At 42.1% G+C, this 25,898-nt stretch overlaps 8 protein-coding genes across 8 annotated transcripts; 4 read left to right on the top strand and 4 right to left on the bottom strand.

The window, feature by feature from the left end:
- Positions 1-7,337: 7,337 nt before the first annotated feature.
- Positions 7,338-7,631, top strand: EAE98_002631 (uncharacterized protein; the record flags this gene model as incomplete). Its single annotated transcript, XM_038950251.1, has 1 exon — positions 7,338-7,631. One exon carries the CDS (start codon positions 7,338-7,340, stop codon positions 7,629-7,631), a length of 294 nt encoding a protein of 97 aa, XP_038813990.1.
- A 142-nt stretch (positions 7,632-7,773) lies between these two features.
- On the top strand, positions 7,774-8,350 carry EAE98_002630 (uncharacterized protein; the record flags this gene model as incomplete). Its single annotated transcript, XM_038950250.1, has 2 exons — positions 7,774-8,042; positions 8,269-8,350. The coding sequence occupies 2 exons, from the start codon at positions 7,774-7,776 to the stop codon at positions 8,348-8,350; spliced, it is 351 nt and encodes a 116-aa protein (XP_038813989.1).
- Positions 8,351-8,877: 527 nt separating this feature from the next.
- On the bottom strand, positions 8,878-10,163 carry EAE98_002629 (uncharacterized protein; the record flags this gene model as incomplete). The annotated part of the gene is made up of 2 exons (XM_038950249.1): positions 8,878-9,890; positions 9,941-10,163. The coding sequence occupies 2 exons, from the start codon at positions 10,161-10,163 to the stop codon at positions 8,878-8,880; spliced, it is 1,236 nt and encodes a 411-aa protein (XP_038813988.1).
- Positions 10,164-10,738: 575 nt separating this feature from the next.
- On the top strand, positions 10,739-13,747 carry EAE98_002628 (uncharacterized protein; the record flags this gene model as incomplete). Its single annotated transcript, XM_038950248.1, has 3 exons — positions 10,739-11,338; positions 11,386-12,223; positions 12,270-13,747. The coding sequence occupies 3 exons, from the start codon at positions 10,739-10,741 to the stop codon at positions 13,745-13,747; spliced, it is 2,916 nt and encodes a 971-aa protein (XP_038813987.1).
- Positions 13,748-14,226: 479 nt separating this feature from the next.
- EAE98_002627 (uncharacterized protein) lies at positions 14,227-15,450 on the bottom strand (the record flags this gene model as incomplete). Its single annotated transcript, XM_038950247.1, has 6 exons — positions 14,227-14,941; positions 15,006-15,086; positions 15,155-15,184; positions 15,243-15,253; positions 15,326-15,348; positions 15,405-15,450. 6 exons carry the CDS (start codon positions 15,448-15,450, stop codon positions 14,227-14,229), a joined length of 906 nt encoding a protein of 301 aa, XP_038813986.1.
- A 540-nt stretch (positions 15,451-15,990) lies between these two features.
- On the top strand, positions 15,991-21,184 carry EAE98_002626 (uncharacterized protein; the record flags this gene model as incomplete). Its single annotated transcript, XM_038950246.1, has 5 exons — positions 15,991-16,044; positions 16,131-17,573; positions 17,631-17,726; positions 17,774-18,268; positions 18,317-21,184. The coding sequence occupies 5 exons, from the start codon at positions 15,991-15,993 to the stop codon at positions 21,182-21,184; spliced, it is 4,956 nt and encodes a 1,651-aa protein (XP_038813985.1).
- Positions 21,185-22,879: 1,695 nt separating this feature from the next.
- Positions 22,880-23,755, bottom strand: EAE98_002625 (uncharacterized protein; the record flags this gene model as incomplete). The annotated part of the gene is made up of 3 exons (XM_038950245.1): positions 22,880-23,214; positions 23,369-23,631; positions 23,712-23,755. The coding sequence occupies 3 exons, from the start codon at positions 23,753-23,755 to the stop codon at positions 22,880-22,882; spliced, it is 642 nt and encodes a 213-aa protein (XP_038813984.1).
- A 623-nt stretch (positions 23,756-24,378) lies between these two features.
- EAE98_002624 (uncharacterized protein) lies at positions 24,379-25,756 on the bottom strand (the record flags this gene model as incomplete). The annotated part of the gene is made up of 2 exons (XM_038950244.1): positions 24,379-25,236; positions 25,298-25,756. 2 exons carry the CDS (start codon positions 25,754-25,756, stop codon positions 24,379-24,381), a joined length of 1,317 nt encoding a protein of 438 aa, XP_038813983.1.
- Positions 25,757-25,898: the final 142 nt, after the last annotated feature.

Below are 25,898 nucleotides of genomic sequence, written 5' to 3'. Positions count from 1 at the left end.
ATACCCAAATAATCAAAGGCATATACTCAATGCAATTCTAGAACTAGATTGTAAGTAGCTCCTCTCCAGGATTATCTTGAATTCTTTAGATACAGTCAAATTTCTTTAATTTTCAAAACCATAGAGCTCTACTATCTTTAAATACCTAATCTCTACATAGATTATTCTCAGCCCCTGAACTCGAGCTTCTTCACCAGCACGTCATCATGTCCTTCTGACCCACTCCCTGTTTACGTCTAGCCTCTTGTTCACACTGTCATATTCACTCACTAGGTACTTTGATTCAAAGCTCAAGTTATATAAATCCTTTTATATCCTCAAATATCGACTAGCAAGAATCTATCACGGCATTGATCAGTTGAATGGGCTTCCAGTACAAAAACTGCCCAGGAAGCTACCGGCAATAGACTTTATATGTTCTTGAAGGGTAATGTGTACCGAGCGTGAGATATCGGAGGAAAATTTCGGAAGCGAGTTCTTGCAATAGGTGTCGAGCATATTAGACTATCAATAGGCATTATTGTCATCGGATGTTTGACTGAGTTGTCGCTGTCGCCATCACCAAAACCCAATTCATATCATCCGATTTTCACTTATCACATAGAAGTTCACTCTGCTCTTCCAACATTGCTGAAAATACCTAACGAACGAGAACTATCGAATTGTAGACTGATGATCCTATAAAGTTCATGTTCCTCCCTCCCAGCAAAGCAAATCATACTGAAGCGACTGTTGATTTCTAAGCCTTGTGTGCCCTAGTTCACCGAGTTTCGTATATTTAAGCCAAAGAAGATGAAAACTTTCGATTATATTCACTTTATTAAAGAAAGTTTAGCGATCTGATCTAGTAATTGCCCCCTCTTTCGAGTTCTGGCGTATGCGCGGCGAGTATCCACTTCTAGCCCGTGGATTTTATCAATCTCATAATATTAGGTTGGTCTCTAGCTTTCTATAAATGGCTCTCCGTTGTTTTTTCTTTAAGGACAAAATCTCTCAAGTACTGATCGTTCATGGAGCCGAGAACTAGATAAGTCTATTGCCGTTTGCACTATCTGTCAATTCTGGAAATTTTCCTTTAGATACGAATTTGTTGCGGACTTTCTGCCCCCTGATAATGGCTTCCAAACAGGGTATGTATCAATAACATCGGTCACCATTTTGACAATCAATTTCCTGAGAAATTGCTTCTGTTATTGTCGTTGGCAAACGTTATTTCTCTTTTAGTGATAGTTACATGACGACTGCATGAAAAGTTCAGATCAAGATTATCGGAGTCAATTCGAAGGATAGACCAGAGCATGCCGAGATGTGTCTCTTGTGGTATAGTATACTCTGGCCTGTAAATGGAGAAGTAGAGATGATATAAATATTAAGAGAGTAAAACTCTAAAACTTTGTAATACTTAAAGTTGATCTAGAAGTACCGTTGACTATATAGATCAATTGTTTCATTTTCATTTTTCGATTTTTCGATTTTTCGACTTTTTTTATTCTTTTTAAAACTTTTAATTATTAAGATTTATTTAATATGTTATATAATATAAATATTATTAAAACTATATTTATTATAAAAAAAGATTTAAAAGACTTAAAAGATTTAAAAGATTTAAAAGATTTAAAAGATTTAAAAGATTTAAAAGATTTAAAAGATTTAAAAGATTTAAAAGATTTAAAAGATTTAAAAAAATTCAAAAATAAATTTGAAATTCTTTTTAAAAAAAATGAAAAAATAAGAGTAAAATAAGTAATTTATATATATTTTTTTATTTTGTTTTTTTAATAATAGTTTTATTATATTAAATATAATCTTTTTCTAATAAATTATATAAATTTTAATAGTATTGATATTATAGAATAAATCAAATAAATATTAATATTAAGAAAAGTCGAAAAGTCGAAAAGTCGAAAAGTCGAAAAGTCGAAAAGTCGAAAAGTCGAAAAATGAAAATGAGACAATTGATCTATATGGCCGACGGTATAGAAGTCTCGTCTATGGAAAGCTGTCTTCTCCGTTGATTGATTAAACCTTCACGTAGATATTCACTCTTGCTCTATATTTATTGACTGCATCTTGAGTCTTCGCAGAGAATCTCCAAGACTATCTGCAACAAAATAAACCAATGGCTAAGCCTTCAACTTGGTGCCGAAGAGGATGCTTTAGAACAGAACCGGAAAATGTCCAAGGGTTTATCCTATTGCTACATATTACTCACAGCTTATGCTTGGCTGTTTCGTACCACCGGAGCATGATATGTTCATTCTTGATCGGTAAGTTTCGCCAGACAAATATCTTATTGTTAAACACTATTATCACTGTCACAAAATTCGATTCTCCAGACTATTTTCTTCTTGCATACCGGTGTTGATTATCGGAAACCAAACTACAATTGTATAGACAATTCCAGATTGACTTGGACTCCATTATACTAAGCCTCCTTGTTGTTGGACCAAGGCTTACTGGCGCTCTGAGTTTGACGCTTTGAGTTTGACTTTTTATACAGTGAGAGAGACCCTTTCACAAGCAACCAATGATTCGGTAGTCCATAGTCCATTTTATCTAATTATTGGATTCTTCGCCACAATAAGTGTGGTCCTCACATCTCTCACTCAAACCATTCTTTCACAGCATCTCACAAATGTACTATAAAAGCCCCTTGCAGTTGACCAACTCAATCACTTCTCAAGCAAAAGAAGATGGACGGCCGCCACTGCTTCACGAGGTAGTTGGTCAATTTTCCACCTATCATGGAGCATAAAGTGGATTTACATTCATTTGCGGCTCGTCGATAACTTTCCATCTCTTGTTATGTAGATCCGAACCAATTCATCAGATGTACTCTTCTGGATTTTTGCCATTGTGTGATATCATGTTGGCGCTGTCATGAAACAGCGTCAAGAAGACAAGAGTAGTAAGTTCTAGATAATACATAATTGTTGTTAATATAACACAACGACATTGTAGTGGATCATCAGTACCCTTCTTCAAATCTTAGGATGAACAATATTGTCCGGATATCCTCTCCAACATGAACCGGGGCACAAATCGCAATTCTTGAAGATTCATTGCATGACGAATGGTTGCTTGATCCCTAAACCGTGAATGTTGTTGGAATTCTTGCAGATGTTTACTATTAGCTAGAAGATCCACAAGCTCCTTATATATCGAACAATGGAAGAAGCATATTTAAGATTCCCAATGAGATCCTGAAATTCATCATATTCAACAAAAATAGAAAACTATCAAGGTATCAAATGATTCACATATCCACACCACTCGGCAATTTCAAGAGGATGCAATCAAGGCGCGTCGTGCCCCGGCATCCTGAATCTTGATACCAGCTTCGGATATACAAACAACCGTTGTGAAAGATTCTATGCGATTAAACCCAAAAAAGAAAGCCAATTGGGTTTGAGGTCCAAGGGAACATGTGGATACTCTTGAGATGTTAACCGCTTCCCCAGAAAGTTGGTATGTCAATATTTTGAACAATGGATCATATGAGCTAGTCCCGCTATATAAGACAAGGGATATATTTCGTTTGAGATCTGATAATGAGCGTTGACTTTATGTATGCGAATATGACAGTATCACCACTAGGTGATCGAACTCAGGATAGAACAATAACGCTATATTATAGGACTCACCGTGAAGCTATTATATTAGAGTATACATTGTAGGATAACTTAAGTTTCACAGTCTTTTCACTGTTACTATTGGTTTCTAATGCCGCTGCATGATAGTTTCATCATCAAGAGTATCTCGATCTTCTATTTGGAAACGATTCCCGAATGAGTACCCCCAGAACCATACATCTGGAGAATTGTGATTCCTTCAGATTCCGGTCAAGAGCTACGTGCCATGCTCTGATTAGTCTTAGAACTGTCTTCTCCTCGACTCGCTTGTATCTAGAATCTCAACTACACTGGATCTGCAATATTATATGCTGGGTAACTACGAAAAATTCTCGGCTCTTGACTCTTCAAAACCACTGCAATGAATGGTCAATCCAGACAAAAAACGTACACCCTCAACTTCTCTATATTTTCCATTTTCATTACTCATCACTAGCCCACTCACATTACACTTCCTTCTACTAATATGCTTTAGATAGTATGCTCAATTAATTGCATTAAGAGCAGTATAAAAGGTATCCATCTCCTATCTATCGAGAGCATAAATGTATCACCTAATTTCAGAGCAGCAGGCTCATAAGGAGAAAACGGGGATTATTAAGTTCGTCTGACCCCGAAGGTAGCAAGTGGTGATCAATTGATTGTACTTTAACCCTTAATTTTCTGCAAACCAAGGCTGGGTATAATCAAGAGGTCTCTCATCGCTTGAAGTCCTACGCTGTCACTGATGATGAAAACTTGCATAAGCAACAAAACTTTTCGCTGTCATTACTTTTCCAAGCACCGTCGCCAACTATCAACATGCCAATTTATATGTCACATCGCATCAGGGAAGATAATGTCTCACACACTTCCAACAAATAGCGTAGAACGCTTTCGGTAGTGGCACTTCTTTGACCGCATCCTCAACGGACTTTGAGACGGTTCAGTATGTGTTCACGATACCGAAAAAGAATACCAGAAGTCTGTTCTTATGGAACAGCCACTGAGATCCAGACTAAGTACATCATGCAAGGTATCATTCACTTCTTCTCAAACTTACGTACTGCACTATGGCGCTGAACCTCGACTGATTCTTGTCGGTCCACAAGCCGATCCAACCCCCTCAAGAGACCGTTGTTCTATCTATAAATACGCATTCCTTTCCACAAATTCACGACAGCAAATGCAAAACTTGTCAAATGTTCCTAGCCTTTCGAAATGGTCACAAAAAGACCAAGTAACTCGACGATGTAACATGCCACAAGTTGAGTCATTATCTGATAGGAGATATGGCGTCCACCAGTTTTCTTCAAGATATCGTGCACTTGATATCAACACCAATCTTGTTAATTTTACTGTCCTGCTCGACTTTGACCCAGATTTTGTTTGATTGTCGCTTCTGCTGTAACTTCTATCGTTGCCATCCTTTTTATTGTCAATTATACTAGATTGGAAAGAAATTCTATCTCTTCCTCAACATTTAACCATCAATGTGGTCAGATAGAAATAAATAGCATGGCTAGGCACGGGGATTACCGATCTTTCACAAGCGTCCTGGACCTCTCTTTTTCTTGGGACATTCACAATTTCCAAAGAATACCTACAGAACAGCCACTTTACATACCCGACTACTGCTAGATGATTCATCGTGTACAGCGTGGCTCATGATATGACTGCGAATGCTTGATCAGTGCTGTATGATCTGTAGGTATGATTCCGGACCGCAATTTCGATACGTCAGCATACATCAGCATTTCATGTCCCAATGAAGGGCTTCACTTACACCGTCTTACTTCTTCTAATTCTCTTCCCATTTACAATATTGTATGAATCTTGATTATCTTCACGACTCGATCCATTGCGCCCCATAACCAGGCATAGGAACAAACAAAACCCACAGTTGCTTGCCACACCGTTCTCCCCAAAGAATGTAATTATTGTCTTCCGATTCCTTTTCAGACCATAACTGATATAACCGTACGCGGAGGTTTAAGGCCCACTAAGTCGAAACCATACCAACTGTCAATTATCGACAATTTTACTTATTTCTCCCAGCAAAACCTAAATCTTCAAAAGTTAACACACTACCGCCATTATCAGCCACAGGCACAACATAGTCCTTCTCCAGAAAACAAGGCAGATTCGCGAGATTCGGGTACTCTTCAAGTGGCTGGGGCAGGGTCCAGAAATGGAGATGCGGGAAGTATTCTCTTGAGGGAGCAAGCGTACCTTATACTCCGCAGACAAACTTTCCAGCACGAATGAAGCTACTGCGTCCAAGGAACTTTATTTCTAGAAGCTAGAGTTCGTGGGCTAGAGAAATAGTAAACTTCGAGCAGGTTTTCTTCAAGAATTCGTTGGGGAACTTTTTCAACGAGAAATTGTAAACGCGAGACACGCGAGGAGGATGGCACTTTATTTTAAGTCCAGCGAACCCAACCTTCGTAAGCTGTGAGGCGAAAGAATGCATTGATGCTCAGACGCGTCTTGGGAACCGGTTCGGCCTGGGTCTCGAAATTTCAAGACTCTATATTATGGAACTGCTGGTAGATAGTGGTATGATACAAACTGTGTCGTCTGATTCATTGCCGCCGAAAGAAAATTTGGTCACGAATTGGTACCTTTGTATGAAACCGAAGAAGTTAGCATTCAAGCTCCAGTCATTTGATATGATCAGTATGCTTACTATTATTGATATGGGATTTAAATCAGTGGTTGATGAGTCTTGCTCGAAAGGTGCTGTGCGGAAGCGCTAGTAGTGTCGCAAAGCGATTAGGAACTCAATGCAGCATGCTTTTGGGCATATTGGACTTGAGTAACAAATTTTAAAGAGGTATTCTCAAGAATATAAACCCACTGGTTCTCAGTATTTTATGCAAACTTCAAACAATGAATACTGGATAGGTGGTATAGCATTGGGGACAATCAAAAACACAATGGCACGAAAGTCAAATACCCATATCTTTGCCCATGGGAGGACACAAAACCACAAAACCACAAACTGCTAGAAAACTAGACCGTCAATGTAGTTGACCATTCACACAGTCTACCGATATCTACCTTGATGTCCACGAGACAGCAATGCGAGAATTGATGACGGAGCCAAAGATCTTGCGACTTCTGCGGAGCCATACAGCTTTTTTGTCAAACTCAAGACCAGCCTGCAATGATGCAGAGAACTCCAGAAGCGACTCGAGAAAAGTCCTGAAATTACCACCTAGAGAGACTAGATAACATGGAGATAGGCGTGCGTTGAGCGGCAGCAACATTGAAGACTGCACTTTGAAGTAGTTCTGCAACACAGAGAACAGAGGGAACTGAGCCAAACATGTGTTGAAGTGTGTAATACATCCACCAAAATGCAGCAGTTGCACATTCGGTATTGCATCCAGTAACATTGTTGAGATAGTGTCTGGCTTCAAACGAAAGCCATAACAAAAGAGAGACCAGCATGGATTGAAGACTGAAACCAAGATCATGGACAGTTGTCTCCGAGGACCATTCCCATGAACCATTCCCACATCACATTGAAGGTGATGCTCTCGGCGCCGAGGAGTACTAAGGTTTCTCCCACAGATAAATTTCCAAATTAGTTCCAGAAATGTTCTTCCAAAAACAATCTCAGATCAACAACCTTGAACAAACTCAATTGAACTCTTTTCACAACCATTCCTTACCAATACCTCTCACCACATTACCTTAAAGTCACATACAAAAACCATCATGAGTGCTCCAAATGAATTTCTTTGGTTGGGCAAACTCTTTTTGTTCAGATTGAACAACAAAGTCGTTGACACATATGAGTTTTGTAAGAAGAAGATTTTGGAGAAGGTCAACAACAAGAAAGTCAAGAAGGTTGACGTTGAAGAGGTTGCAGGTGAGGTTCAAGAGCCAACCACAATCATTCATGTAAGAATGCAGATTACTAAGACAACCTGTCCAATTTGTGGAGATCGTTTTCAAGTTTTGGCTCATTTTCGGGAGCGACTCCAAGCAACCGGCGGAGCGGAAAATTAGCGTCTTGGCTAAATATTACCGATCAACCCTCACAACCTCATCATCACCACCATCTCATCAACAACTCCACCAGCACTCTCTCTTTTTCCCGCAAATCGTCACATCGCAATTCGTTTTTCCAATTATCGCGAGTTTTTCGAAAATGTCTTTTACACGCGCCATTCCTCGCGCTACCAGCACCATCGTCCGCACACAATCAGCAGTTCTCAACCAAGCACGAAATTTGTCTATCACCGCAGCCCGAAAGTCAGCAGATCATGGTGACCACTATGAGCCACCGAGCGGATGGTTATTTGGAGTGAAACCTGGAGAGAAGGCCGAGAAAGAGGGATGGGAAAATTTATGGGTGTACGGGTTTTTTGGAACTTGTGCTTTTGGAATTGTGGGTTATGCGGTCAAGCCAGATACCTCGTAGGTTTTTTATTTCTTTATTTCTGTGGGATCTTACTATGGGTGAAAGTTTGAAGGTGAAATGGTTGATTTTGGGAAAATTTGGTATGGACTGAAAGACCAGGGATTTTAAGAAGAGGGGTGGAGGGGTTGTGGCAAGAATGGAGCGAGGGAAATTGAGAACATGGGCTCCTACAGATACATGATCATACACAAAATCCAAACAGCCGCTAATTATCATTCACAGGATACAAACATGGGCATTAGAAGAAGCACGCAGAAGGTTAGAAGCCGAGGGGATCTTGAAGGAGCCAGAAGACAAATCATAAACCATTGTACTGTTGGGCACGCAAGTTACAATGGAGAATCTGGAACTGGATGGAGCGCTCAAGGACGAAGACTGATGGAGCAGGGGAGTTGTACATACGAAGGATTGATGATGGAAGGCTATGAACATCTTGCGCAGAATTCCAAGATGTACGGGTTGCACGGAATATTATGCGTGCTAATAGAACGAAGGAATATTATTGAGTTTCTTTTCTTTTCTTTCCTAAGGAACTTGGCACCAACATGAGCTTACTGTGAATTTCGTTCGGCATGTGGTGAATAAAAAGTGAAAATTCTGGAACTCGATGAAAGACCCGCGTACCGCTCTTAAGGGTAGGATTGTTATCTGGTCATCGTTGGATCTGATGACTCTTCAACCTCGATCATGTTTCCATTCGTCTGTTCAAACTCCGGCACAAGAATGCATTTCACAATGTGAATTTGAAAGTTCAAAGTATGACTAATATATATCCCATTTTTCGCTTTTCCATTCATCCGGCTCTATGAATACATACACATATATAGCTCGTTAATTAGGTACAACATAACTCCACTCATGCTCTTCATCACCATATTGTCTAGCCTCGATCCATTCCTTCATTTTCAATGCGATCTCACCAGCTTCTTGATCTGGTCTCAATCCACACTCGACCAAATTGCCCTTCCATGAGATGTTCCTCACTGGACTGACGACTGCTGCAGTTCCTGCCCCGAACGCCTCTAATAATCGACCTTCTTTTGATGCATCTGCTAACTCACTCATAGTGTATTTACGTTCAGAAATAATCCATCCATCCTTAGTCAGCTTCTCGCGGGCTAAAGATAGAACAGAGTCTCTCGTGACACCTTCCAGAATAGTACCGTCTAATGGAGCGGTAACCAATTCCTTTTGGCCTTCCTTATTCTTAATAGCCACAAACATGTTCATGGTTCCAACCTCGGTAACATACTCCTCCTCGCCGAATAACCATAAGTTTTGGTGGAACCCTCTCTTGGCGGCCTCTAATTGTGGCAAGATACATGGAGCATAGTTCGCACCCAATTTCTTGTCTCCAACTCCTCCAGGCCATGCTCTTACGGCATAATCTGTAGCTTCTAAGGACACAGCCTTGAATCCAGTAGGGTAATATGGCCCAACGGGAGAAGCAATAACATATAGTAAAGCGGAACCCGGTGGTCCAACACCTAATGTTCTTTGTGTTCCAATCATAGTCGGTCTCAGGTATAATGAATATCCTCTTTCTTCTGGAATGAATCGTTTCTCCATAGCAACGAATTTTGAGATCAATTCAATCATGGCGGATTGATCAAAAGTCGGCAGAGCAATACGAGCGGAGGACTTGTTCATTCGTTCCATATTCTTGGTAGGTCTGAAGAGCCGTACCTTTCCGCTTTTATCCTTGTATGCCTTCATGCCTTCGAAACACTCAAACGCATAGTGGAAAACGCAGGACGCGGGATCGAGGGAAAGGTTTTGGTAAGGTGTTATGCGTGCGGGTAACCATCCATCTGAAGCTGTCCATTCAATGCTAAGCATATGATCTATGGGCGGTCAGCAATGGGCAATTTTGTGAGATCTCCGAGGAGCTTGCCTGTAAACGATCTTCCAAATACCAATTCCTTTGGGGGAAGTAATTCATTAGGAGTAGTGTTTTTCGTTATAGTCAATTTGGTAGGGTCGATGTCTTGTAGCTTCGTCGTAGAAGCAGCTTCTGCTTGTATGCTGTATAATCTCGAAGAAGCCTCCCATCGCCTCAACACTCTTGAGCTTGGCTTTGGGAAAGCTGCCCCTCTAGGGAACAATTGACGAAGCATTTTGATCAATTTCAAAGAATAAAAGGTTGGGATGAACTTCGAAATGTGAATTGGGAAACTTGAGCTTCTTAAATGAGTAAGATCCCACCTATGCTTTGAAATGGTCCTCGGAGTCAGTCATTCAATCCTCAATGTCCAAAATAAATTTAGATGCTGTGACCACTTCCCGGCTCCGAATTGCGGAGTGCCAGCATAATCTTGTCCCATCAGATTGCAAGGATTAAAAAGATAACATTTAAATCTTATGCAGACTTATGTAAGCAACATGTCCCTGAAATCACAAGCTTAACACTCGTTGTGAGAGGTCGAATTCCAGAGTAGATGTCCCTTTATTATTTTGACAAGGCTTACGATTTTTGTACACCCAGAGGGAGGAAACAGTTGCGAGACCACAACAAAATTATTCCACCGTCTTTGAAAAGTCCAAGGGGAAATCAACAACAGTCACTTTAACGAGAATATACCAGTCAAGATAAGCTTCCTAACAATATAATTATCAAGGGTTTAAGGTTCATGCGCCAGAAGTTCGGACAATCCTTTGATACTCTAGTGTTGGTGGGAGGAGAGCTGCGACGATGTTCAGTTCCGCGTTGAAGTCCTTCACCTCGAATATCAACTCGAACTACTCAGTCTCATCCACACCCAGTTCATACTCAGGACCATGGAAAATATACGATGCGAAGAAGAAATCGACAGGAAAGACTGCTTCAGTCTTTGTCCTCGATCGCAAAGCCTTAGACGCACATGCAGGATCCTTGGGGCGATCGAGTGCTACCTCGATGAAGCGCGCGACTGAGGAGGTAATTGAAAGATTGAAGAAAGAAGCATCGTCTTTGGCAAGGCTGCGGCATCCTAGTATTCTGGAACTGGTAGAGCCGGTGGAAGAATTGAGGGGTGGAGGATTACAATTTGCGACGGAAACCGTAACGGCCTCGTTATCTGGCCTACTACAGGAAAAAGATGAACAAGAAAGAGCTGGTGGGATTGGCGGACGCTCAAGTCGATATGTCACAGAGGATTCGGAAGGTGGCAGAAGGAGGAAAGAGGTTGAGATAGACGAATTGGAAATACAAAAGGGTCTTCTACAGATCAGCAAAGCATTGGAGTTTTTACACGATAATGCTGGCCTCGTGCATGGGAATCTGACTCCTGATGCTGTGTTTGTGAATGCTAAGGTAAGTTTCTTAAGCATGTTTGCATATGCTGAAACTAATTATTGCAGTCTGATTGGAAACTTAGTGGACTCAGCTTTTGCAGTCCGCCAGACAATTCGACTAAAGCATCTTCAGTGCAACCGATTAATCTCTCTGAGGTTCTGAACATCGATCCTCGACTACCTCGTTCTGTCCAGATCAACCTCGACTACTGTTCCCCAGATTTTGTCCTAGACTCGAATTTAAATGTTTCAGCAGATATGTTCTCACTGGGTCTTCTCATTGTCGCTCTCTATAACTCACCTCATACATCACCACTGGAGTCCAACAATAGCGTATCTGGTTACAAAAGACTATTTACCTCATCTTCCACCATCCCTTCATCTAGCAATACCTTCTTATGTAAAAAGCCATTGCCGAGAGATATGACTGGAGAGGTACTACCGCGATTGATCACTAGACGTCCAGCACAACGTATGACCGCGAAAGAGTTTCAGGACAGCGCTTATTTTAATAACATTTTGATATCTACAATTCGATTCTTGGACTCTCTACCAGCCAAAACTCCTAACGAGAAGGCCCAATTCATGCGTGGTTTGTCCAGGGTGTTACCATCATTCCCAAAGAGTGTCATGGAAAAAAAGGTTTTACCGGCTTTGTTAGAAGAAATGAAGGACCGAGAACTGATATCATTAATTTTACAAAATATCTTCAAAATAATCGAATTATTGCCCTCCGGAAGAAGGCCTTTTACCGAAAAGATCATGCCTAGGCTTAAGGAGATATTTTTGAATAACCCCAAGCCTCCTACCGAGCGTGATGCTGCAAAGGAAGCTGGGCTGATGGTATTGTTGGAGCATATTCAAGTAATATCAGTCAATTGTTCGGGTAAAGAGTTTAAAGATGGTAAGATATTCGCCAAAGATCAGATTTATTGTGCTAATTGCCTTAGATATCTTGCCCATAGTAGCAATATCGATAGATTCGCCAACGCATGCACTTGTAGACGCTGCTTTGCGAAGCTTGAATGTAGTTCTTCCTATCCTAGATTTTTCTACTATCAAGAATGAACTTTTCCCAGTCATCTCTTCAGTGTTCACAAAGACCAGCAGTCTAGGAATAAAGGTCCGAGGGCTAGAGGCTTTTGTGGTTCTTTGTGGTGGCTCAAATGATCCAACTTCTAGCAATGATGGTCTGGATGGCATTGGGGGTGCCAAGAAAAACACATCTACCCCCCTTGACAAATATACCATGCAGGAGAAAATAGTACCTCTGATTAGGGCAATCAAGACAAAAGAACCTGCTGTTGCAGTCGCTGCTTTAAACGTTCTTAGACAGATAGGTACTATAGCCGACGCAGAATTCGTTGCCATGGATATTCTCCCGATATTATGGAATATGAGTTTAGGGCCACTCCTGAATCTGCAGCAATTCCAATCTTTCATGGAACTCATTAAAAGCTTATCTGTTCGGGTCGAATCTGAGCAAACAAAGAAGTTGCAAGAGCTTTCCGGTAGTAACGGTGCAGGTGTAAGGGCAAATGGCACCGATGATTTCATGTCGTTTGGCGCCGCTTCGGCTTTCCCACCCGCCGTGGGATCGGATGATCCCGAAATGGATTTCGAACGACTTGTTAAAGGCGGAACTGGTGCACCTTCATCAAACAACGCCTTAGACTCCAGTTGGGATTCTAATCCTACAAGCCCCCACGCTCAACAAGCACAGTCGGCGCAACCAAAACCATCTTTTGCTTGGTCTACCCCATCGCCAACAGCGCCTACATACCCTTCCAACTCAATTAATAATGTCCTTCGGCCACAACAAGCAACATCACGAACAGTCACTCCAGACCTCTCAAGCTTTGGTGCTTTAACACCATCAGCTACTCAGTTCTCACAACCGCTTCAGCCGCAATCTAATTACTCAAATCCCATACAACCACAATCTTCATTCTCTCATCCCCAGCCTTCCTTCTCACAACCTCAATCCGCGTTCCCTCCGCCCAAACCTTCAACCTCAACTTTGAACTGGAACAGCGCAGCCGCATCCTCAACTCCCAACCCATGGGGCTCTACACCTACAACCTCGACTTTATCACCCATCTCACCCCCTCCTTTAAATTCTTCCTTCTCTTCAATGAGCAACTCAATGTCTTCACTTTCTATGAACCAAATGAATCAAGCCAGGCCCGCCTTGAACAGTTCACAAAGCGCCTCGAGTGCGTTCTCAAGTTTTTCATTGCCTCCACCACCCAGTGCGGGGACTGGGGGTGCAGGGAACTACAGTGCATTTGCGAGTATTAGTGGAAGTGGGCTGGGAAGTGGTGGAATGGGAATGGGAATGGGAATGGGACAGCAAAGGCCGGTTGTGCAGCAGCAGCAGCAACCACAGAAGAAGAGTGGCTTGGATGCATACGAGAGTTTATTGTGAGGCGGCGCGACTTCATATCAGATACGGGATGAGAAGTGAAATTTATGGAGGCATGTGATCAAACAGGGATCTGCAATCAGAAGATATGCATTGGGAACAGGATGCCAAACGGAAATGGACGGCTTGCGTGAAAATGGTTGATGGGAAGTTTGAAAGCGCCTGACAACTGGGTGCCGGTGGAGTTACGAGTATAATAGTAAATATATACCTAGCGGGCAGGAAAATGGATAGACATCGAGCGAGCGTGAAGTTGTTTCGGCGAGCCTTAGTCAAATATCTCATCCTTTTGAGTAATGTGAATTTTCGTGATATGTATTCTGTTTACATCAAATGATATCTCTTGAATCTTAAATTGTTTGTAATGCCTTCTAAATGTTTCCTGCGCTTCTATTCAAATGATATAGACACCTATACAAGGATAAAATGGCCCACTCATTCTTTTCATTCTCCATCCCACCTTCACAACCGGGCGAACGGATCTATAGTCCCTTCTCTGCGCGCATCTTTCTGAAAAAGTCTGTTACTCCGGTGAACACGACGAGTAGAATACCTCCACCAGGTCCCAATCTGAGAACCTTAGGTAAGAATCCCTTGTATAATGCTGCGAAACCTTCCTCCTTCATCACCGTACCGAGAGCTGGCCATGCCCAGTTGTATTTCGGTGCTAATCCGGCAACCTTGGGACTATTTTGAATACGCGATTTAACGACATCCATTGGTGTGTTGAGGATTGTACCGGTGGTACCACCGATTGCTCCGGAAACCATGTTGACCATCATTTCTTGCTTCTTATTGTCGGGCTTGGGCATCAACGCCTTGACTTGGAAGATACATCCAAAGTATCCGGCGTTCCATAAGATATGCCTCCACATTGTACTTTCCAATCCGTTGTAAAGAGCTAATGGACCCTCGGCCTTTACAATCTTGGTAACACAATCAACCATTCCGCTGTATTTTCCGGCAGAGGCGCGATCTTGCAGACGGATCTTGACGAGCTCGAAGGGGACGACTACGAAGGATTCAGTAGCTCCGGCGGTAGCTCCAGTGAGAATGGAGAGGGATTGGTTCATTTTGGCGACACCGAATATATCACGGTAGAACTTTCCCCAGGATTCGTTGGCTGCAAATTTAGTGGCACGTTTAGGAGCCTCCATTAGAATTGGGGCTTCGATTCCGCGGTATAGTCGTGAGACACTTTGAATGAGACATCAGCGCCCATCTTGAGATTGACGGGTTAGTATTAATGGGGAGTTTATACCCTTCATTCTTAATGATCTTTCTAAAGCAATCCACCATGCCATTGTAGCCATCTGGCCCCGCGGAGCTGGTCTGCAATTGTCTATCCTTCCGTTAACGTTCTGTCTGACATCTGCTCAATGTACTGGCGCAAAGGAACTCAAAACTTACACTCTAGTCTTTACGACATCTAACGGGTACCTGCACGAGTCAGTATGATGCAGTAGCAAATGCTTGTCTTCTGTTGAGGGGCACTTACATAATAAGAATCTATCGCAATGGCACATAATTTAAATACGTGGTTCTGTAAGTTTCGTATGATATGCAACAGAGAGAACTTACTTCAGATACACCGGCGATCGCACCTATATTATCTTTGTGAGTCTCAATTTCATGATATGGGGTGAGGGGTAAAACGTACCAGCAGCGAACTGGTAAACGAAGGGAAGAGGCTTTTCGGTCGACATGATTGCGATTGGGACTATAAAATGGTTAGAAATGAGTATAATGCCCTTTGTAGAGAGATGTGTCGAATTTGAAGAGTTATTAGTACAACATACCTTGATCTAATTACCTATTATCTGAGCTGAGCTGTCGCTGTTGAGAAATTATTTTGATCTCGTGTAATCTGTGCGATGACAATCTTATCAACCCCAGGGGTTCTAAGCTCTTCCGCTGCTTCTCCACCTTTAGCCGATAGTCGGAGGATCAAAGATAAAATCACCGAATAGTATGAAGACAGGGGTGGAATGATATAACGGTTCAAAACACGCGCTAGGACTAGTAATATACACATAAAATGGAAAGCGCGTCTCTTAAATCGCGTAGTCGCGTAATCTACTCCACAAAGTGCAAGAACTATCAATCAATACACATCCCAGCTATCGTACATTTAACACTTTACAAATGGCTTTATGATTCAGATTACTTTTCATATTGCTATATTTCCATAACATAACATCATCTTTCATGTACTCTAGTACCAATTCGTATTTTGTGAAGATATAATGCCTCTTCAGAAGTCCTTCTCTGAGACTAATCATTCAGGAAAAGAGAACCACGTATGTATACATTCTACTGACTGTGGAATTACACTACAAACATATGATCATTATATGAACTAAAATGGAAACTAATTGAATCACAGTCTCGACAGCCGTGGCAGAGGAACAAGAATTACCAGAACCAACAACAAAAGCCCAAAGTTCCCGTGAAACCATTAGCAGAGAAACCGCCGGTACCTGTTTCTACAACCACGAAGAATATACTTAGCAACTTTCAATATCGAGAACAACCTGGGAAGGGAGATGATTCGAAAGAGGTTATAAATTTAGTGTCATCGGAGACGGATAGTAGAATTGCCACGCCTTCCAAGAGGCGGCGGCAGGGTTCATCAAAAGATGAGAAGAGTTCTGTAGAAGAAGATGTCTTTCTTGACGATTCTACTTCGGCAGATGTACCTTCAACGCCCTCAATGGGATTTGATCCCACACAGAATGCGGATTTCAGACGACCATTTAAAGCAGTATCACCTGACGATCGTATAATTTGGGATACGAATAAGGATAGTCAACAACTACCTGAACCAGAGAGCGGCAAATTGGGAAAGAGGAAGAGGGGCGATAATGATGTTGGCAGGGCACAGAGTTCTTCACCTATACTAGGTCATTCTTCGCAAGCAGATTCTTTTCCCAGGCCGGGGCCAGAAGTCGAGGTATGGATGAAATTGGGTCAGACTAAGGACATTAAGCTCTCGCGAATTATGGAAAACGCATCTCCACAATCATCGAGGGGAGGAAATACACCTAGAGGATTGACTAGATCAAGAAGTCTTGGCAATCCATTGAAACCCAAGAGACACCAACCCAGCAGGATAGGAAACAGTAAAAATATCGATACGCCGGGTTTGATGAGGAGATTGCAGGAAGATTATAAGGCAAAGGAAATTTCTAGTGGCCCTTCCAGCTCATCACCTCTTCCCGACAAAGGTCATTTTCAATTTGAAGGACCAAGTTCTCCATTGGGCGGAAAAGGAACTGAGAAGAGGACATCGCCCTTAAAAAGGAGACTCGAGCCGCCCTCCTCACCAAGTACGAATGTTGAATCTCATGTTGCTTTACCGAGTCCAAAAAGACCTGCCACTGCCGATTCAGATTATGGTTCCGATGATGGTCTAGACGAAATTGGTGGAATGATACTTTCAGCTATTGAATCACAATCGCAGGCTCCTTCAGCTTCAATGTCACGACTACTACCGCCGAAAACATATGAATCGCCAATTAAGCCCAGAGCTCACTCTACGTATAAACCTCAGATTGTAACCAGAAGTCCTGACCCGTCGAAAGCATTGGAGGGCGATAGTAGCGACGAATTTGGTGAAGGTTTGGACGATGATGATTTCGACGCTGCATTTGCAGGATCAGCTCCGGTAGATGATGTGGAACTTCCACCTTCAAGACCGAGAGGTGCAGCAGCTAGAAAGGAGGAGTCCGATGATGAATATGGCGACGATATAGACGATTCAGATTTTGCGGCCGCAGAGATAGCAGCAACGCAGTCACTAAAACAATCAACAAATAGCTTAATGCCTGTACGTCCAAGAAATTCATAGCAATATATTATTAATTCAATGCTAAGAAATGTCTAGTCTATGGAAAAAGTTCGCGCAATCCAAAGATATCTTGTCACCATGATAGATGATAATCAGTATGAAGGTGTTAATGGTAGAATGCAACCAGAAAAGGTAAATTCTTATAAACTCTTGCCATGATTTAGCTAACCACCCACGAGATACTCTATCTTCAACCTGAACGCTCAAAAATCAAAAGAATGGTGTATCTCAGAGGCACCTGGATTGATACTCCTGTGACCACAAAGGCTTTTGTTCATATCATTGGCAAGTTTGATGCACAGGGAATTTGTATCATAGATGATAACTCTGGCTTGATCATTCTTCACCCGGACCATCTTATCTCTGCGCTTGTAGTAGCGGATTCTTTCGGGTGTACTCGTCGTGCAGTTCTTCAAGATAGGGTCAAAGCCACTGGTGAAGCATCTCCAGCTATGCTTTATGGAACAATCCTTCATGAGATATTTCAAGCTGCAATGCTTGTTAATCGCTGGGATAGGATGTTTCTTGGCGAGCTTATTGATAAGCTTGCTCAAAGACATCTTGAAGACTTGTATGTTATCAAGGTTGAAATACCCCAGGCTGTAGAATATCTACATAGTAAAATGGGAGAATTACAAGCATGGGCAGAATTGTTTGTGTCGTCCCAACCAAAGGTATGTAAAAGTCCATTTTCCGTACCGAATACTAACCTGGTTCATCAGCCTGGAGCTCTAGTAAAAGCTGGCAATGGTGATGCTGTGGCTATGTGTGTCAGTAACCTTCTCGATGTTGAGGAGCATGTTTGGTCTCCGATGTATGGTCTCAAAGGTAACATTGATGCTACGGTACAAATCACAATGAGAGACGAAAAGGGGCAAAGAACTCTCACCGCACCCTTTGAGGTCAAGACCGGCAAGAATCCCAGTGTTGCAAACCGTGCACAAACAGCGCTTTACAATCTTCTCATATCTGATCGATATGATGTTGAGATTGCTTATGGAATCTTGTACTACATGGAAACTTCGGAGACCATTAGAATTCCTGCCATTCGTCATGAACTTCGCCACATGATCATGCAGCGGAATGAGCTCGCGTGTTTTGTTCGTGAAAAAAATGCTCAACTCCCACCAATGCTCAAAAAGGAGAACATGTGTGGAAGATGTTATGCGAAGAATACCTGTTTCATTTATCACAAGCTGGCTGATGATGGAACTGGAGAGACAAGCGGTATGAAGGAGAAGTTTGATGAAGTAGTTAGGCATCTTACTCCAAAGCATAAAGAGTTCTTCCTCAAATGGGATGATCTTCTTACAAAAGAAGAGAAAGATTCCTTGAAGTTTCGTCGAGAACTATGGACTATGTTGAGCTCGGAGCGAGAGAAGCTTGGTCGATGTTTCTCGAACGTTATAATTGAGGAGGGATCAGCATATGAAGACCAGAACAATGAAAAGATCAATCGATATCGATACACCATGATCAAATCAAAAAATACCGCACCTCCCGGGTTTTCCTTCATGGACTCTCAAATAATAATAGGAGAGCCAATTGTTATCTCGGATGAAAAGGGCCATTTTGCTCTCGCCAAAGGTTACGTTACGAATGTACGCAAGAACAGGATTACAGTCGCTGTTGATCGACGTTTACACAATGCTCGCATCAGACAACCCGGATTCGATGAGATTAACAACCAAGTCTTTGCTAGTATCATGGAAGTCGCTGCCGAAGGATCTACTCCAGCGGACTCTATTGGCAAAATTAAAGAGGACCCAATTCTTTATCGTCTCGATAAAGATGAATTCAGTAATGGTCTTGCTACCGTTCGGAATAACCTCATCCAGATCATGACCGAAGGTCCATTCGGATCACGCGAAATCCGAAGTCTAGTCGTTGATCTCAATCCTCCTCAGTTCAAACCGCATTCCACTCAGTATACACTCAAAGATCGGTCTTGTATCAATGTGGATCAACGCCGTGCCATCGAAAAAGTTATGTCCGCACAGGATTATGCTCTAGTACTTGGTATGCCTGGTACTGGAAAAACTACAACTATTGCTCATATCATCCGAGCGCTTGTTTCGCAAGGGAAATCCGTTCTCCTCACTTCTTACACTCATACAGCTGTAGACAATATCCTTCTGAAACTTCGCGATGACTCAATCCCGATCCTGCGTCTAGGCACTAAAGCTAAGATCCACCCCGATGTTCAAGAATTTGCCAAACTCGCTGTGGATCCTAAAGAAACCATGGAAGAAATTCGAAGTGTCTGGCATGACACACCAATTATTGCCACGAGTTGCCTCGGTATCAACCATCCCATTTTCAACGAACGTACATTCGACTACTGCATAGTAGATGAAGCTTCTCAAATTACACTACCCGTCTGTGTTGGTCCAATTCGCCTCGCTCGCACATTCATTCTTGTCGGAGACCACAACCAACTTCCCCCCTTGGTTAAAGACGAAGAAGCCCGCAAAGGAGGTCTAGATATCTCTCTCTTCAAATATCTCTCCGACGCCCATCCTCAAAGCGTCGTCTACCTCGAACATCAATACCGCATGAATGCCGACGTAATGGCTCTCTCCAATACACTCATTTACAACGGTCGTCTTAAATGCGGTAGCACTTCTGTCGCTAATCGTAAGATAGTTATTCCCGATATGGACGCTTTGAAAGCAAATCATCACACACCCAGTAGTATCTTACACAGTACACAAAAATACATTTGTCTCGAACCGAAAAAGGGAAGATGCTGGTTACGCGATCTCTTGGATCCGGATGTTACCGTAGCATTCGTTGATACCGATGGTCTCGGCGAAATAGCGCGGGAAAGTGAAAAGGGAAATCGAACTGTAAATGACGTGGAAGCTAGAATCGTAACACAACTTGTTACTTCTCTCATAGCAGTCGGTATCGATCCTACGGAGATAGGGGTCATGACACATTACCGCTCTCAGTTAGCTTTACTCAAAGATAGTCTCCGTACCGCTAAAGGTGTGGAGATGCATACTGCAGATAGGTTTCAAGGGAGAGACAAGGAGGTCATTGTGTTGAGCTTAGTGAGAAGTAATGAGGGTGGAAATATTGGGGAGTTGTTGAAGGATTGGAGGAGGATTAATGTGGCTTTCACCAGAGCGAAGACGAAGTTGTTAGTTGTGGGGAGTAGAGGGACGCTGAAAGGGAAGGGGGAGAATGATGGAGGAGACAGAAAGGAAGAAATGGTGAGCAGATTTGTTAGGTTGATGGAGGAGAAGAAGTGGGTTTATGAGTTGAAGGAAGAGCAGTTGATGGGACATTGGTGGGAGGTGTCGGGGACTGCGACGCAGGGGAGTGTAGGATTGTCGCAGTGGGTTAAGGTAGAGAAGGATATGGGGAAGAGAAAGAAACCTGATTTGATGGATATCGAGGGAGATGAAGATGGAGACAAGGAAAACGCGCGAATGGGCGTGATACCCACCAAAAAAGAACCGATGGCTGCGAAGAGCAGCAAAGGAAAACATCAGCCTAAGAGGATCAAAGGAGGTTTAGCGATGAATAATGGGAATATAAGGCAAGGAAGCGTTTTGATGGATTTGGTTAACGATATGTCATGATTCATTGGAACTGGGAATAGGAATTTGTAGGATTATTATGGTTAGGTGTTTTAGGATGGGGATGGTCTTATGGCTCATGTTTTTGTCTTGAGCATAGCGTTGAGGTGGGAAACAAGGTTTAGTATATCTTTTTGTATGGATAGGGATGGTGGTGTTTGAGTATATTCATAGGGTAGAAGAAAGAACAGACTTGGTTTTTCTCATAGCATGTACGAGATGCGTTTGCATTGTTTGGTCAATATGATTTGATACCTTTTTTTTTGTTTGCAAATAGGATTGAAGGGAAGGATAATTTGAAATACCTAGTTAATGTGGAAATCATGTTGGAATATTTGGGAATCCAAACTTCAAGATTTCGATTCGTGAGTAATCTGTGATGATTTCGCTGTTTGTTAGTTTTGTGAAGGCAGTAGGTATTAGGTTTGTAAATATGATTTGTGGAGTTGAAATTTGTTGAGGGAATCGAACTTTGAGTGTACAATACTAGTCTTGAGTGGGTGTTGGTATTGGTGTGGTGATGGTGATGGTTTTGATGTTGATGTTGATATTGATATTGATGTGTTAATAACTAAAAGGTTTGCAAACCGTACTTGAATATCTGGTGTCTGATGTCTGATGTGTATCGTACGTATACCTATGCCTATGCCCTCTCGATTCTCTGATTACTTTTACTAGTAGGTAGGTAGGTATTTAATAGTAGACTGAGTATTTTGATTTTCTTTATAAAAAGTGAGTAATCGTTTAGTAGATCGAGTGAGGATTTGTTTGAACTTTGGGCGTCTTTGATTATCTTGGATTGATGAGCAAGAGGACTGAATATTCAAGTCTTCCTTGTTGCTTTGACGGATGAATTTTGCTCTAATAGATTACATGTACCTCGCTGCGGGGGTACTATGTTAGTTCAACGTCAGGTGCAAGAAAAGCTAAGTGGGAATTATTATGAATTAGGTATGTGAAGTAATCTTAAATTCATTCATTCATTCATTCATTCAATCATTCATTTAACACAAATCAACAAACGCTATTTCAAGATCCAAATCCTGTATGAATTATAACTCCATCTAGGAGAAATTCCATTCTACATTTTTACGATATTGTCATTCTGCATGTATATTCAGAAGTAAGTAGATCATACCCGACACATAAAACTGCACACCCTACTAACTCCCATAAGCGAACCCCTTTTCTTTTCTCTTTCTTTTTCTTTTCCTTTTTCTCTTTCTTTTTCTTTCTCTCAACGCTCTTGAGCATCTATATTCATATACCTACATATACATACCACCCCAGCAAGAACAGGAATAAAAACAAGAACAAGAACAAGAACAAAAAGAAATAATCGCTACCTATTCAATATCCAATCCTCATTCCAAGCTTTATTATAGATAGGTACCTAAATATCTTCTCTAAACCTATTCTGACAATTGAAATAATTATCCATCATCCATCAGATGAGAGATGAATGAACGAAACACTCAACCCCATAAATCCCAACCCTCAAAAATACCACAATCCACGAAAGAATTTCTCAGAATTTCTAAAAGTTTCAAAATATCCCATCCATCACCAATGCATACACATACCTTCCTACCTCCCTACCTCTCTCCCTCCCTCCTCCCCACCAAAAAAACCCAAACTCAAACCCAATCCCAATCCCAATCCCAATCCCAATCCCAACCCCAACTCCAATCCCAAAAATCAAGACTCCAACCCCCTACAACCAATATACACAAGCCGTGCACGAACACACCTGATACTCATTTCGACCGCGATACCTAGTTCTGCTTCTTCTGCTTCTGCTTCTTCATCACTGGGGAAGTCGATATCTGCCTTGGCGTTCTGGATAGGATTTGTTTTGGTTTTGGTTTTGGTTTCGGTTTCGGGGTTGGGGAGGAGGGGGGAAGTGGTGGATTTGCTGGTGGGTTTGGATTTGGATTTAGATTTGGATGTTGATGTTGATCTGGGTGTGGATGTGCGTGTAGTCTCTGTGTTGATTATTTTCGATGCCGTGGGACTTGTGAGTCCTAATCCTACTATTCCAATTCATTCCATGAGTTAATGTTCCAATTCCCTTTCATCCCACATCCAAACAAATCCAAAACAGCTTATCGAATAAACCCTCCAACGCCCTCTTCCCCCCTCCCCAATTCCTAAAAAAAAAAAAAAAAAAAAAAAAAAAATACATACCACCCGCTCTCAAACTACATCTCCTCACCCTCTCCACTCCCCGATTCAATCCCTCCACCACTCTCGGAAGCGCGATTGAATCTCTCCTGCGCGGAATCAGTCGATGCAGTACCCCAGTAGAAGTAGAAGTAGAAGTGGATGGTTTTGGCGGGGCGGGAAGAGGTTTTTCTTCTTCTGGTAGTGCGGAAGTTGAGGTGCGGTGTTGGGGAGGATGGGAATAGCTGGCGGAGTGAGAGTGGGAGGGAGAGGTGCGGTGGCTTTTTCTTTGGAGAGGGGAGGGGGATTAGTTGGGGTTGTATTTGTGGTTGGAGGTTTAGGGTCAAGGATAAAGGGTAGAACTTACGACCTCCTAAGATCCATGGGAGATGTCAATAATCTGGAAGACATTTTTGACAGTGAGTGCTTGTGTTTGTGCACTAAATGTCTCGAGTTTGTGAATCTTGGGGGTTGAAAGTCGAGTTGAATTGGAAAGGAAAGTAGAGGATAATTGAAGATTCTGGAAAGATAGAATTGGATTAACAAGGGAGAAAAATCTCATTTTCCTTGGTATGTGTGAAGGGCGAGTAGTGAATTGTGAAAAGATTTTTGCAGCTGAAATTGTTGGATGAAAGTAATATTGAATGAGTAGAATTGTATTAGTAACATCTTGAGAGAGATTGTGAGTATATTTCCTTCTCTAATGAGCAATTAGAATGAACAGTAACAACGAATTTTGTTCAAAAAAACGTGTTCCCATTCTCAAAGTTCCAATTTCCTTGCACCAAGATGATAGATGCAGTAAGTCATCATCAACTCATTGCGCCGCTAAAAGTCTAATCAATCAAAAAGGCCCAGCCAAGACAACTAGACATTCGGAATCCAAAGTACCCAAGTTGAACAATGGAAATCCGCAAAAAACACACAAAAGATAAATATAAAGCAAAAAGAACACCCAGTAGATAGGATATAATATAATTTTACTCGACGTAACATCCAAATCTCCCAAGCCTCCCACCCCATACACGCTCCCCCTAATAAACAATCGCACTAACCACCTTCCCCCTACACTCACCAAAGCCCACCTTCCCCCCCTCTTCCACCCCACAAGTACCCCTCAAAGTAATCTCATCACCATCCTTCAAAAACTTCCTCGTCTCCATCCCCACCAACCAAATATCCTTACTCCCACCCCACGTCATCTCCAATAAACTCCCCATCTCCTGATCGCCCTCCCCAGTAATCGTCCCACTACCCAACAGATCACCCGTCCTCATATTACATCCTCCACTACTATGATGCGCAAGCATTTGTTCAAAACTCCATATCAAATTCTTCGCATTTACTTTCCCAATCGCAGTTGTACTTCCATCTGGAGTCGTGAGATCAATCTCTAAATTAATATCAAGACCCGTATTATTACTCTCTTCTTTTAGATAATCCAACAATTCTCCCGATTTCGAGGCCTCCGTCTCTAATTTAGCGGTTCGGAAAGGCGCAATAGCGTCTTGGAGAACAACCCACGGACTGATACTTGTAGAGAAATTCTTTCCATTAAAAGGACCCAACGGGACATATTCCCAGTTCTGAATATCTCTTGCAGACCAATCATTCATGAGAACATATCCAAAGATGTTTTCTCCGGCCTTGTTGACCTTAATAGGCTCTCCGAGTTCATTGCCCGTGCATAAGAAACATCCCAGCTCAAGCTCAATATCGAGTCTTCTGGAAGGTCCAAATACAGGTTTCTTAGGGCCAGGAGCCTTTGGATCAAGAATAATCTGACCATTAGGACGTGTAATTTGCGTTCCGGAGACGACGACCGAGGAAGCCCGACCATGGTATCCAATTGGAACATGTGTGTAATTTGGTTGTAATGCATTTTCCGCTCCCTAGACATATTCATCAGAATCCGTCATCAAAACCACTCTAATACACCACAGGTGAACTCACTCTAAACATAGTTCCCGCATTCCTAGCATGATTGATACCCGCAAAAAAATCTGTGTAATCCCCAATCCTCATCGGCAGATGATTCTTCCAATCTCCCTCCTTCAGCAAACACTCTTTTTGTACTTCTTCATTATCCTTCAATAATTCCGGATATGGGGTATCCTCCTTAAAAACCTCTTGTATATATTTTCTAACTTCTCGATGAATGGGCTGACCTAATGCTGCAAATGCGTTGAGGGTTGGTTCTTCGAAAACGGAGAGGTGGTCTTTGAATGAAGGGAGTTTCTGGAATCCAGACGATTTAGAAAAGGCAAGGAGATCTAACACATGGTCGCCAATACGAATAGCTGGACGGTGAGTAACCTGCGAATTGCGAGAGGTGATAATACCAAAGGGGATATTGAGGATGGAGAAATCGCTATGAGGAGGAATTCGAAGCCAAGACTTGAGAGGAGGCATGTTGACAATGGATAACGAGGAATCTGTATACTAAAGAACTTGATGTGAAGTTAGAATTGAGATTTGTTCATGAACGTGGAGAAGAAAGGGACAATAGCTGTAAGTAGAATGACAATTACATTTACAAGTTCTTCAACCCAAA

Source organism: Botrytis deweyae, assembly GCF_014898535.1.
Source record: "Botrytis deweyae strain B1 chromosome Unknown BDEW_004, whole genome shotgun sequence".
Lineage (NCBI taxonomy): Eukaryota > Fungi > Ascomycota > Leotiomycetes > Helotiales > Sclerotiniaceae > Botrytis > Botrytis deweyae.
Note: the sequence above shows the minus strand (reverse complement) of the source record. Positions and strands in the feature narration are given on the sequence as shown.